Raw genomic sequence first — 12,328 nt, 5'->3', positions numbered from 1 at the left:
GGAGCTCTGGGGCAGGGCTGTGTCCCGGATTCGGTTCCATGGTTTCTCCTCCGATTCCTAAAGAGAGTTAAAACCCTTGCTCTGAAACAAGGTTGTGTGAGGACGCTTTGTGCCTCTCCCCTTCCCTGGCCTGACCTTTGCCAGCCTCAATGCCAGGACTTCTGTCGCTTCCACCATTGGGCTGGAACCAGGTGCCCGGGAAAATAGGCCATGGAGGTTTGGGCCACAGCTGGTGACTGGCGGCACACAGAGGTGGTGGTGGGGCTCCACCTCTGGCCCGCCATTTGCCCACTGTGCGACTCGCTAGGCATTTACTGAGCCTCTACTGTGCGTCTCCGGAGAAGGCAATGGCATCCCACTCTAGTACTCTTGCCTGGAAAATCCCATGGACAGAAGAGCCTGGTAGGCTGCCGTCTATGGGGTTGCACAGAGTCGGACATGACTGAAGTGACTTAACAGCAGCAACTGTGTGTCTTGGGCTTACTGCATAGCTCAGTCGGTAAAGCATCTGCCTGCAGTGCAGGAGACCTGTGTTCAATTCCTGGCTTGGAAAGATCCCCTGGAGAAGGAAATGGCAACCCACTCCAATATTCTTGCCTGGAGAATCCCCTGGACAGAGGAGCCTGGTGGGCTGCAGTTCATGGGATCGCGAGAGTCAGACACAACTTAGCGCTATATTTATTTTTTTGCTGTGTGTCAGTACACCCTGCAGATTCGGGGTGAACTAGAAGATGTGGGGTTCCTACCTCGATAAACCCTGAGATGCACTCACAGGCCTGTCATCACAGGGGCTATGGGTGCCACTGCGAGGCCCAGGCCAGGGGCAGGGTGTCTTGGGTGGCCAGAGGAGGCTTCTCTAGGGAAGATGCACTTAAACCGAGAACCAAAGGGGGAAGGAGAAAGGGAAGGAGTGTGCTGGGCCCAAGAAGTGCCATGTGGCGGCGCTGAGCCACGAGGAAACATAACAGCTCCCAGCCTGAGTTTCCCCATCTGTACAACGGGTGAAATAATGCCCATTTCCTGGGTTTGTTGGGACGATTTGGTGAAATGGCGCCTGGAAATCACATAGCCCCATGTCTATGTGTGCGTGCTGAGTCACTTTAGTCATATCCAACTCTTTGCAACCCCATGGACTGTAGCCTGCCAAGCTCCTCTGTCCATGGGACTCTCCAGGCAAGAATACTGGAGTGGGTTGTCGTGCCCTCCTCCAGGAGATCTTCCCGACCCAGGGGTCGAATCTGTGTATCCTATCCTGTGGTTCCTGCATTGTAGGCGGATTCTTTTACTGATGAGCCACTTGGGAAGCCCAGGTCCCTGTTGTTAGGAATCCTGGACTACTGGAAGGCAGACACTGGGAAGACCCTCTCTCTGCCCTGTGGGGCTCCCCGGAGACCATCTAGTCCTATGGGCCTCCACTGGAGTGGCTCTGCCCCAGGGGGATATTGGCATTGTCTGGAGACACGTTGGGTTTTCATAAGTTGGGGTGGGGATGCTGCTGGCATCTAGCAGGGGGAGGCCAGGGAGGCCATCAGATATCCCATCTCACTGGACAGGCCCCCACGACCAAGAATCATCTGACTCCAGATGTCAGTAGTGCTGGTGGAAAACCCTGATCTAGTCTAAGCCATTTATTTTACCAGCAGAGAAACTGGGGGACATTGCGGGGAAGGGCTTTCCTCGGGCCCCTCTTACAGTAAGACACGATGGGCCAGGACTGGAGCACAGGCCGGGCTCCGGAGCAGGTTTCCAGGCAGCCGTGTGTCTGAAGCAGAGAGGGAGGGGTGGTGGGGGGGAGAGGGAGGAGGCCTCGGGCCTGTTGGAACCTGAGCCAGGGCTGAGGATGGGGGCGCAGTCACGTATGTCTCTTGTTATCCTGGGATGGAATTCCTGGGCAGGAACTCGGTTATCAAGCAGCAGCTCCCTTGCGTGCCCGCAGTGGGGAGAGGGGTATGTGCCTGTGGTGTGTGTCCCAGCTCTGCCAGGGGACTCAGTATCTGCAGGGGATACTGAGCTGCACCTCGGAACCGGACCTTGGCAGGAAGTCCTGGCCTCAGAGCCGTGAGGGCTTGAAGAGCAAATTCAGGGCCTGGGGGCCACTGGGGCATCTGGGCCCAGACTCCTTTCTGCTTCAGCGAGATGAGGTGCCTCCATCTTCTGATGATGGGGTTACAGTGCTTGGAGAGCAAGCCTTTGCCGTTGCATGCAGTGTGGCTCGCAGGAGAGGTGGATAAAGAGCGAGCTTGGGAGGCAGGAGTCCCGGGACTGAGCCCTGTGTCTGCTGTGTGACCTAGGGCCAGTCTCTCTCGCTCTCTAGGCCCCCAAGTTCCCGTCGATCTATGGCGGGATGGGAGTGTACCCATGGTTCTCGAACCATCTGCCTGGAGTTCTCAGGTTCCGACCAGGGTCTCTGGGGGTCAGGAAGAATGCCTGGCTCTCCCTCTCTCTATGTGTTTATTCATTCATTCATTCATTCATCCAGCTCATTCATTGAGCTCACTGGACATTTACTGAGCCCCTGTTATGTGCAGGCCCTGGGCCAGGCACGGGGGCACCGTGGCGTCAGGAAGTTTGCGGTTGGGTGGGGGACACAGCATAAAGGTACCCGTGGTACAGTGTGGTTCCTGCTGCCCTGGGGTCTTTCCAGGGCTGGGGGAGCAGATGAGCAGTGCAGCCCCTGGGAGGGCCTGGGCAGACTTCCTGGAGGGAAGCTGGGACCTGGTGGATGAGTGCGTTAGCCAGGTGAAGAGGAGGAGAAGGAGGTGTTTTGCAGGCCCAGGGATCCGCAGGTCCAAAGGCCAGGAGGGTGGCTGGCATGGCCAACTCTGAAAAGTGCCGCAGGGTGTGGAATATGGGCCTGGGGGGAACAGTGGGCAGGGGAGGCTGGGCCATCAGGCTGGGGTGGGGTTGCTGCTAATGGCACCAAGGGGGCTGGGACCCACAGGGACAGGGACAGTCTCTGCCAGTGAAACTAGATAGCCTCCCCCCACCCCCTGGAGGCTTCCCACTGAGGCCTGCCTCCCTGCACCCCCCAGGAAAGCTGTAGGGCCCCCACTGCCAGCGCCCCTCACAGATGCACACAGCACTGACAGCTCCCCCACCACCACCCTGCTTTCCCCTCCTGGGGGCCAGGCAGCTTCAGGGACCTGGCCAGGAGAGGGCTTTGGATGCCTTTGGGTCTCCCTCTATTGTTTTTAGTAATCGTTTAGAATCACTCGAGTAACACACAGCCCCCTGAGGGGGAAATGGGAAGCGCTGGGGGACGCCAGGGGAAGTGTGGCTCCCATCTGGGTCTCCAGGGCCTGCTGTGCCCCAACATGGGTCACTGCGTCCTGGCGCCAGGCCTGCCCCTTCCTCGTGCCCAGGGACCCGTCCTGACCCAGGGCCTGGGGTCACAGACCAGGTCTCGGCTCCAAAATGCTCCTCCCTGGCTCTGCATCCTGGCCCAGGCGTGGAGATTTGCGCCTTGAACACGCACCTGGGAAGGATGCTTTGTGGGGGGAGGGGACCGGCCCTTCCTGGTCCCTGCTGTGGGAGGGGCCCTGGCCTCAGTGCCTTCATCTGTGAAGAGGGGTCACTGAACCCACCATGCAGGGCTGAGTGGTGATTGGAGGAGGAACTGTCCACGAACGCTTAGCCCAGCACCTGGCATGGGGCTATTGTCAAAGGTGATGAGACAAGGCAACTGAGCCTGGACTGCCTCCCTGGGCCTCTGGCCCCTTGAGGTGCCCCAGGGAGTGGGCAGGAGGGCATATGAAAGCCCAGCCTCCTTTATGACCCCTTGCTTGTGATGTGCACTGCCAATGGTGAGAACTCACACCAGCCAGACCCCGAGCCCCACTCCATCTCCTGGCTTCCTCCTGGCCTCTCCCTCACCCCTAAGAGAACACTGACATGTTAGCAAGAGTCTTGTCTTGCTTTCTTTCTGATGTCTGACCTCCATCACTTAGGCTTCCCAGGCTTCCTTGGTGGCGCAGATGGTAAGGAATCTGCCTGCAATGCAGGAGACCCAGGTTCAGTCACTGGGTGGGGAAGGTCCCCTGAAGAAGGAAATGGCTACCCACTCCAGCATTCTTGCCTGGAGAACCCCATGGACAGAGGAGCCTGGCGGGCTACGTCCATGGGGTCACAAAGAGTCAGACACACCCGAGCAACTAACACTTTCACGATTGCCAAGGCTCCCTCCTTCCTGTGCCTTGCACGTCCCTTCCCTCAGCCCAGGCCCCTCAGATTGTTCTCTGAGGGTGGGGGCACTGTGGCTTCCCCACAGGCTCCCTGTGAGGTGGCCTCCAGTCATGTGTCTCCAGTAACTTTCCCAGGACCTGGCCGGAGAGTGGCCCAGGCTAGACTGGAGAACGGTGGGGCAGCTGGAGACATCTGCAGGGCTGGTGTCTCTGAGCATCTGACCATCTCAGTGGATACTTCATACCCTACCCAGCTCCAGTCTGGGCTGCAAGGACTGGCAAATCTCTCCATGACGCAGCCTCAGTTTCTTCATCTTTAAAATGGGCTTGGGAATTCTTTGGCAGTCCAGGCGTTAGGACTCTGAACTTTCACTGCCAAGGGCCCAGGTTCAATCCCTGGTCCGAGAACTGAAATCCCACAAGCCACACTATGAAAAAAAAAATGGTGGGAGGGCCATCCTCATAATACCTTGTTCATGGGCCTGTTTGGGCCCAAGAGAATCAAGTTTGCAAAGCTCCCAGCAGACAGTGGCTGAGCAGAGGTGACAGCTGGTAGCCGATAAAACTGATCTGTCTCTCTTCCCCCATTTGTGCTGGGACTCCTTCTCAGAGGAAGAAGGTATGTCCTGGCTAGAGTTGCCAAGCTCCATGCAAGTGCCAGTTGGTGAGCTGATTTAAAAGAGCACTGAGGTCATGATACTAAAGATCATGCCACTGATTATTTTTTATGTCCAGCCCTGTGCCAAGGATGCTACATCAGCATCTCGCACAGTCCCCACATGACAGATCTGACAGCTGTCCCTGTTCGTAGAGGAGGCAAGTCAGGCTCAGAGAGGTGAAGGCGCTTGTCCGAGGATGCACAGCCCGCAAATGGCAGAACCGGGATTTGGGCTGCGAAGCCACATTGCCATCAGCTGACCGGCTGTCTGGAGGGCCCTGTGCTGGGCCCTGGGAGTGCAGGGTGGACAGGTCCAGTTGGAACCCCCCGAGGTGCCCTGAGAGATTGCAGGGCTCCTGCTGCGTTGTTTACCCAGTTCCCTGGGAACAGAGGCAGGGGAGCGGGTGTGTGCCCACTGAGGGGTGCAGGCATGTGGGAGGAGCCAGCTGCCAGGCCCCATATGGTGGTTCTGCCCACCAGCGCCACCAGCCTGCCTGGCTCCAGAAGGGGCTCAGTGGAGAAGGTGGGGGAGGCAGAAGTCTCTCGCGCAAGAGCAGGGCTTTGAGGAGGTTGTTTGTGTGAGTTTTGTGTTAGGTGCCTGTGTGGAGCAGGGGGCTTAGTGGCCACGTGACTCTTACCTCCGGGAGAGATGAGGCTCAGAGAGGTGTGGCCACCTTTTGCCAGTCACACAGCTAACGAGAGGCAGGGGTGGGATGAGCCCAGGCCTGTGATGTCCAGGTCTGTGCTCACGACCCCGTGTGGCACAGTTTCCCAGGACAGGGCCTCCGGCTTCCAGGGCACTGGGCAGGAGCTCTCAGCACGTGGTGCTGCTGGAGTCTCCTTCACTGTCTCTCGCCTGGTCTCTACCTCCAGGTACAAGGGCTTCATCAAGGACTGCCCCAGCGGGCAGCTGGACGCGGCAGGCTTCCAGAAGATCTACAAGCAGTTCTTCCCATTTGGGGACCCCACCAAGTTCGCCACATTTGTTTTCAATGTCTTTGATGAGAACAAGGTGAGCTGGGAATTAATGGGTCCTGCACCAGCCCAGAATCTCCCCCCAATCCCCCAAAACCAGCCCAGAGTCCCCTCCTTCCTGAGGCGTCTCCACACCCACGCTCACCCGCTGATGTTCTCTTCGGAAAAGGAACACTCACACACAAATACACAAATGCATGCACATGCATGCAACCCACACATGCATATGCACAGATGCACACAAATGCACGCGCACACACATGAACACACACGCATTTGTATTGCACACAAATGCATGCACGTGTATACATTGTGTGAGCTCACACGTGCTCAAGGCACCCACAGAGATCCATCCACATACCATCCACACAGACATGCGTGTATACACACATGCATGCATATACGTCCACCTTGACCCTTTTCTTACAAGGACAAAAGGCAAATGCTTCCAGGGATAATAATAGAATTTATGATCATAACAGACATTTACTGAACATTTATTAGATACAAAGCCCTTTATGTGGATTATTTTTACTGAGACCTTACAGTTGACTACCAGTAAAGCATGCCTTTTAATTACCCCCGTTTTGCAGATGAGGAAACTGACAATCATATACTATGAGATCCTTTGTGCCTGGCTTCTTTCACTGAGCATGATGTTTTCAAGACTTATCCATGTTGTAGCGTGTCCACCCCTGCCGTTGCCCGCCGGTGATGGCCACCCGGACAGTCAGCATATACCCACCGTCGGGGCGTCTGCAGTCCTCCGGACTCCGTCCCGCGCCGGCATATTTCCTGGCTTTCCCCATGTTCGGTGGATGTCCTGTTACTTGTCGCCACACTCCACGCTGTCGGGCACTCAGGCTTGTTTCTGCTCTTTCATGGCCTGGCTTTCTCCATAGACCCTGGGAAGAGCTCCGGCGGCCTCTCCGGGGTCTCAGTGTCCTCAGCTGCAAACCAAATAGGATCAAACAGTTCACAGCCCCACCTTCTTCTCAAGCCTCTGAGGCTGTGGCTCTAGACCAAGGAGAAGGGGGTTCTGGCAGCCCCTGTGCTGTGCTGATGAAGCCGCTGGCTGTTCCTTCCACCAGCTGTGGAGTCAGGCTCTCCCCCTGGCTCGCCCTGTCACTGTCCCTCCTACTGGCCTGTCCCATTTCTAGTCCTCTCCGCCCCCTCCCCATCTTCTCTGAACCTCATCCCTTCCCTCCCATGCTCTGCACTTGGGCGTCTGGTACCTGCTGCCATCCATCCATCACCACCCGTTGGAGAAGGGGCCTGACCAGCACTAACTGAGGCCACACCGGCCCCTCTCTCTCCTGCAGGACGGGCGGATCGAGTTCTCCGAGTTCATCCAGGCGCTGTCGGTGACCTCGAGGGGAACCCTGGACGAGAAGCTGCGGTGTAAGTCCCGCTCCCTGGCGGTCCCAGGCTGGAGGGAGGCCAAACACCCGGGCCCAGGCCGTCTGCCCGGGGCTGACACTGGCACAGATGTCCTGTCCATCCAGGTCAGAGGCGGTTTCCCAGGGGTGCATAGGCAGGAGGAACGTGGCTTCTTTAGGCGGGTGGACAGATGGGCCAGGAGCAAAGGGACATTTGAGCAGGTGCAGATATGGGAGGTTCAGTGGTAAGAAATCTGCCTGCAACCTGACCTGGGTTTGATCCCTGGGTTGGGAAGGCCCCCTGGAGGAAGAAATGGCAACCCACTCCAGTGTTCTTGCCTGGAGAATTCCATGGACAGAGGCGCCTGGCAGACTATAGTCTATGGGGTGGCAAAGAGACGGACACGACAGAGCGGCTAACACACACAGACATGGGACCTCAGGCAGGACAGCGTGGAGCTAAAAGCTCCGCTTCCAGGGCTGGACCCACCGATTTGGCGGCTGTTTTGATGACTGATCTCATTCATTCACTTATGTACTGGTTCAGCCAACAGATACTGACCAAACATGGCCACATGTCAGTGCTGGACAGAGGCCGGGAACCCCTGGAGCATCAGACAGACAGGCACCTGCCTTCGTGGCTGTCAGTCTAGCACGGGGGCATTATCTATAAGATCCCAGAAAACTGCAGCCAAGGCAGGAAGCGGGAGGTGTGAGCTGACCGGACAGGAACTGATCCTGTTGTGTGTTGGGAGCTGAGCTGGGAAGGGGGAAGCTGGCTGGGAGAGGGAGGAGGGGAGAGAGCTCTTGACAGGGGAACAGCATGTGTGAGGCCCCGAAGAGGGTCAAGAGAAGGATTCAGAGGGGAGAGTGAGGGAATCTGGAGAGAAGATGAAGTCCGTGGGCTAGAACTCACTTCTCCCTGAATGCAGAGTTCCAAAGAATAGCAAGGAGAGATAAGAAAGCCTTCCTCAGTGACCAGTGCAAAGAAATAGAGAAAAACAATAGAATGGGAAAGATTAGAGATCTCTTCAAGAAAATTAGAGATACCAAGGGAACATTTCATGCAAAAATGGGCTCAATAAAGGACAGAAATGGTATGGACCTAACAGAAGCAGAAGATATTAAGAAGAGGTGGCAAGAATACACAGAAGAACTGTACAAAAAAGATCTTCATGACCCAGATAACCACAATGGTGTGATCACTCACCTAGAACCAGACATCCTGGAGTGTGAAGTCAAGTGGGCCTTAGGAAGCATCACTATGAACAAAGCTAGTGAAGGTGATGGAATTCCAGCTGAGGTATTTCAAATCCTAAAAGATGATGCTGTGAAAGTGCTGCACTCAGTATGCCAGCACATTTGGAAAACTCAGCAGTGTCCACAGGACTGGAAAAGGTCAGTTTTCATTCCAATCCCAAAGAAAGGAAATGCCAAAAAATGCTCAAACTACCGCACAATTGCACTCATCTCACACACTAGCAAAGTAATGCTCAAAATTCTCCAAGCTAGGCTTCAACAGTACGTGAACCAAGAACTTCCAGATGTTCAAGCTGGATTTAGAAAAGGCAGAGGAACTAGAGATCAAATTGTCAACATCTGTTGGATCACAGAGAAAAGCAAGAGAATTCCAGAAGAATATCCACTTCTGCTTCATTGACTACACTAAAGCCTTTGACTGTGTGGATCACAACAAACTGTGGAAAATTCTTAAAGAGATGGAAATACCAGACCACCTTACCTGCCTCCTGAGAAACCTGTATGCAGGTCAAGAAGCAACAGTTAGAACTGGACATGAAACAACAGACTGGTTCCAAATTGGGAAAGGAGTATGTCAACGCTGTATATTATCACCCTGCTTATTTAACTTTTATGCAGAGTACATCATGCGAAATGCCGGGCTGGATGAAGCACAAGCTGGAGTCAAGATTGCCGGGAGATATATCAATAACCTCAGATATGCAGATGACATCACCCTTATGGCACCACCCTTAGGAAGAGGAACTAAAGAACCTCTTAATGAAAGTGAAAGAGGAAAGTGAAAAAGCCGGCTTAAAATTCAACATTCGAAAAACTAAGATCATGGCATCAGGTCCCATCACTTCATGGCAAATAGATGGGGAAACAATGAAACAGTGACAGACTTTATTTTCTTGGGCTCCAAGATCACTGCAGATGTTGACTGCAGCCATGAAAATAAGATGCTAGCTAGTTGGAAGAAAAGCTATGACAAACCTAGGCAGAGTATTAAAAAAGTAGAGACATTATTTTACCAACAAAGGTCTGTCTAGTCAAAGCTATGGTTTTTCCAGTAGTCATGTATGGATGTGAGAGTTGGACCATAAAGAAAGCTGAGCACCGAAGAATTGATGCTTTTGAACTGTGGTGTTGGAGAAGACTCTTGAGAGTCCCTTGGACTGCAAGGAGATCCAACCAGTCCATCCTAAAGGAGATCAGTCTTGGGTGTTCATTGGAAGGACTGATGCTGAAGCTGAAGCTCCAATACTTTGGCCACCTGATGAGAAGAGCTGACTCATTAGAAAAGACCCTGAGGCTGGGAAAGATTGAGGGCAGGAGGAGAAGGGGATGACAGAAGGTGGTTGGATGGCATCACCGACTTGATGGACATGAGTTTGAGCAAGCTCCAGGAGATGGTGAAGGACAGGGAAGCCTGGCATGCTGCAGTCCATGGGGTCGCGAAGGGTTGGACACGACTGAGCAACTGAACAACACCACTTCTCACTGAGACATCTTCACCGCTTTGCATCGGCACCAAGAAAACACAGCAGTTTCTTTTAGGAATAAAAGAGGATTTTATTTATGTAGAAGCTCCTCCCCCTTTCCCAGGCATAGGATTTTATTTTCTAAGATGACCCTAGCAGGATACAGCATCAGTGTGGAAAAGGAGTGGCTGAGAGCAGGCAGAGGCTGGTGGGTGGGGAGGGAGAGCGGTGGCTTGGGAGATCCTCCTGGGGTCCCCTCCCTACTCAGCTCCGGCCTCTGAGGCCTCAGCTCTTGCAGACCTGGTGTCTCCTTTGCATATATATATCTTTAATAACTCTAGTTGAAATGGTGCCTGTGTCCCTTTTGTGGGTGTGTGTCTGTCTGTCTCCTCCCATCTATGTTGATGTAAATATTCACTGGGCTTCCCAGGTGGCTCAGTGGTAAAGCATCCGCTTGCTAATGTAGGAGGTGTGAGATTGATCCCTGGGTGGGGAAGATCCCCTGGAGTAGGAAATGGCAACCCACTCTAGTATACTTGGGAAATCGCATGGGCGGAGGAGCCTGGTGTGCTACAGCCCATGGGGTCGCACAGAGTCGGAGATGGCTAAGCGACTAGACAACAACAACAGATATTTGTTGACTGGATGAGTGATGGGGCTCTTGGCTGGACTGTGTGCTGAGATGCAGGGTGGGGCGCAGGGGTGACTCCATCCTGGCTGGCTGATTGCAGGGGCCTTCAAGCTCTACGACTTGGACAACGACGGCTACATCACCAGGAACGAGATGCTGGACATTGTGGATGCCATTTACCAGATGGTGGTGAGAAACTTGGGTCGTATGGGGCAGGGGGGAGGCTGTAGGGACATGAAATTTCGCGACTGGGCCTGGCCCAGAGGAAGCACCCCCTGGGGCAGCTCTCCTGCCTGGGGTAAGAGATGTCCAGATGAGGGCCACTGCTTGGGGTTGCTCTGTGCAGACGGGGGCTGGGATGGATGGGATGTTCTGGAGCAGAATTACGGATGGTGGGGACATTGTGGAGAGTCGGAGGGAGGGAGAGGCAGGCCTCATCTGGAACTGCCCCGGTCTGGGGGGCATATTTTTTTTTTTTGGCTGTGCCCCAGGTCATGTGGGATCTTAGTTCCCTGACTAGGGATCGAACCCTCACCATCTGCATTGGAAGTGTGGAGTCTTAACCACGGGACCATGAGGGAAGTCCCGGAGTGGCAGAGGGGGCGTATTTTTGAGCAAAGGGCCCCAAGTCAGGTGTGGCAGGGGCCAGTCCCTACCTCATCTGTCCCTGGCAGGGGAACACTGTGGAGCTCCCTGAGGAGGAGAACACCCCGGAGAAGAGGGTGGACCGTATCTTCGCCATGATGGACAAGGTGAGACCTCTCGCATAGGCTCCACTGACCACCTAGGGGTCCGGCTCCAGGTAGGCATCATGACGGGTGTGATGTCCACTGGTCTGGCTGGCAGCCATCCCCTTTGAACATCAAGGGTTTTAAATAAATTTGTCCAGCTTTTTCTCTTTGATCCACTAAGATTCTTAACCTTGTAAATTTTTTGCCACGGACAAGAATGTTGGCATTCTGGAGAAGTTGGCTATGGACTTCTCGGAATAATGATTTTTAAGTGCATCAGATAAAATCCACAGGGTTAAGAAGGGAGCTATTTGGAATACAGCCGGCAAGACATTTTTTAAAAAGAATTTGTGATGTGAGCTTCTTTATGAATACATTGGGTAATAAGGTACAGAGGTGGGTTTAACCATCCCGTAATACCGAAGTGGGGCGATATGTACGGGTGGTCCTACAGCAGCTGTGATGTGTCATGAAAATGCCGAGATCCCCATGGTCGACAAAGTCACAGGTACCGCCAGTCCCGTGGGGGATCGTCACCTAGATTCATTATGGAAGGAAGGGCTAAATTTCAGTTAGAAGTTAGCAAAAAGAACGACCTCATTTCTTCCCATTTTAATTCACTGACCTCCTGAATTCTGTCCACAGACCCCAGTTTAAGAAACTCTTCTTTTAAAAATAAGTTTATTATTATTATTTTTTACAGTAGACCCTTGTTGGTTATCTATTTTAAATATAGCAGTGTGTCCATGGCAATCCCAAACTCCCAGTCCAGCCCTCCCCTGGCCCCCCGCTGGTAACTCGGGGAATAAATTCATTCTCTCAGTCTGTGAGTCTGTTTTGTAAATAAGTTCATTCTTATAATTTTTTTTTAAACTTTTTATTTTGTATTGGGGTATAGCCAATTGACAATCAATGTTGTGATGGTTTCAGGTGGACAGCAAAGGGACTCAGCCATACATATAACATGTGTACATTCTTCCCCAAACTCCCCTCCCATCCAGGCTGCCACATGACATTGAGCAGAATTCCCTGGGCTATACAGTAGGTCCT

At 53.7% G+C, this 12,328-nt stretch overlaps 1 protein-coding gene across 1 annotated transcript in view; it reads left to right on the top strand.

Annotated features, from left to right (window-relative positions):
* Positions 1 to 12,328, top strand: part of NCS1 (neuronal calcium sensor 1) — a 53,935-nt gene that overhangs the window by 31,288 nt on the left and 10,319 nt on the right. The window contains exons 3-6 of the mRNA XM_081595868.1: positions 5,713 to 5,851; positions 7,137 to 7,215; positions 10,648 to 10,736; positions 11,222 to 11,299. Of these exons, the coding sequence (XP_081451994.1) occupies positions 5,713 to 5,851; positions 7,137 to 7,215; positions 10,648 to 10,736; positions 11,222 to 11,299 (385 nt within the window). The remainder of the gene's footprint in view (positions 1 to 5,712; positions 5,852 to 7,136; positions 7,216 to 10,647; positions 10,737 to 11,221; positions 11,300 to 12,328) is intronic.

This window comes from Giraffa tippelskirchi, chromosome 4 (assembly GCF_054371585.1).
Source record: "Giraffa tippelskirchi isolate mGirTip1 chromosome 4, T2T-mGirTip1v1.2.pri, whole genome shotgun sequence".
NCBI lineage: Eukaryota > Metazoa > Chordata > Mammalia > Artiodactyla > Giraffidae > Giraffa > Giraffa tippelskirchi.
The sequence above is the reverse complement of the archived record's forward strand: the minus strand, read 5'-3'. Positions and strand labels throughout refer to the sequence as shown.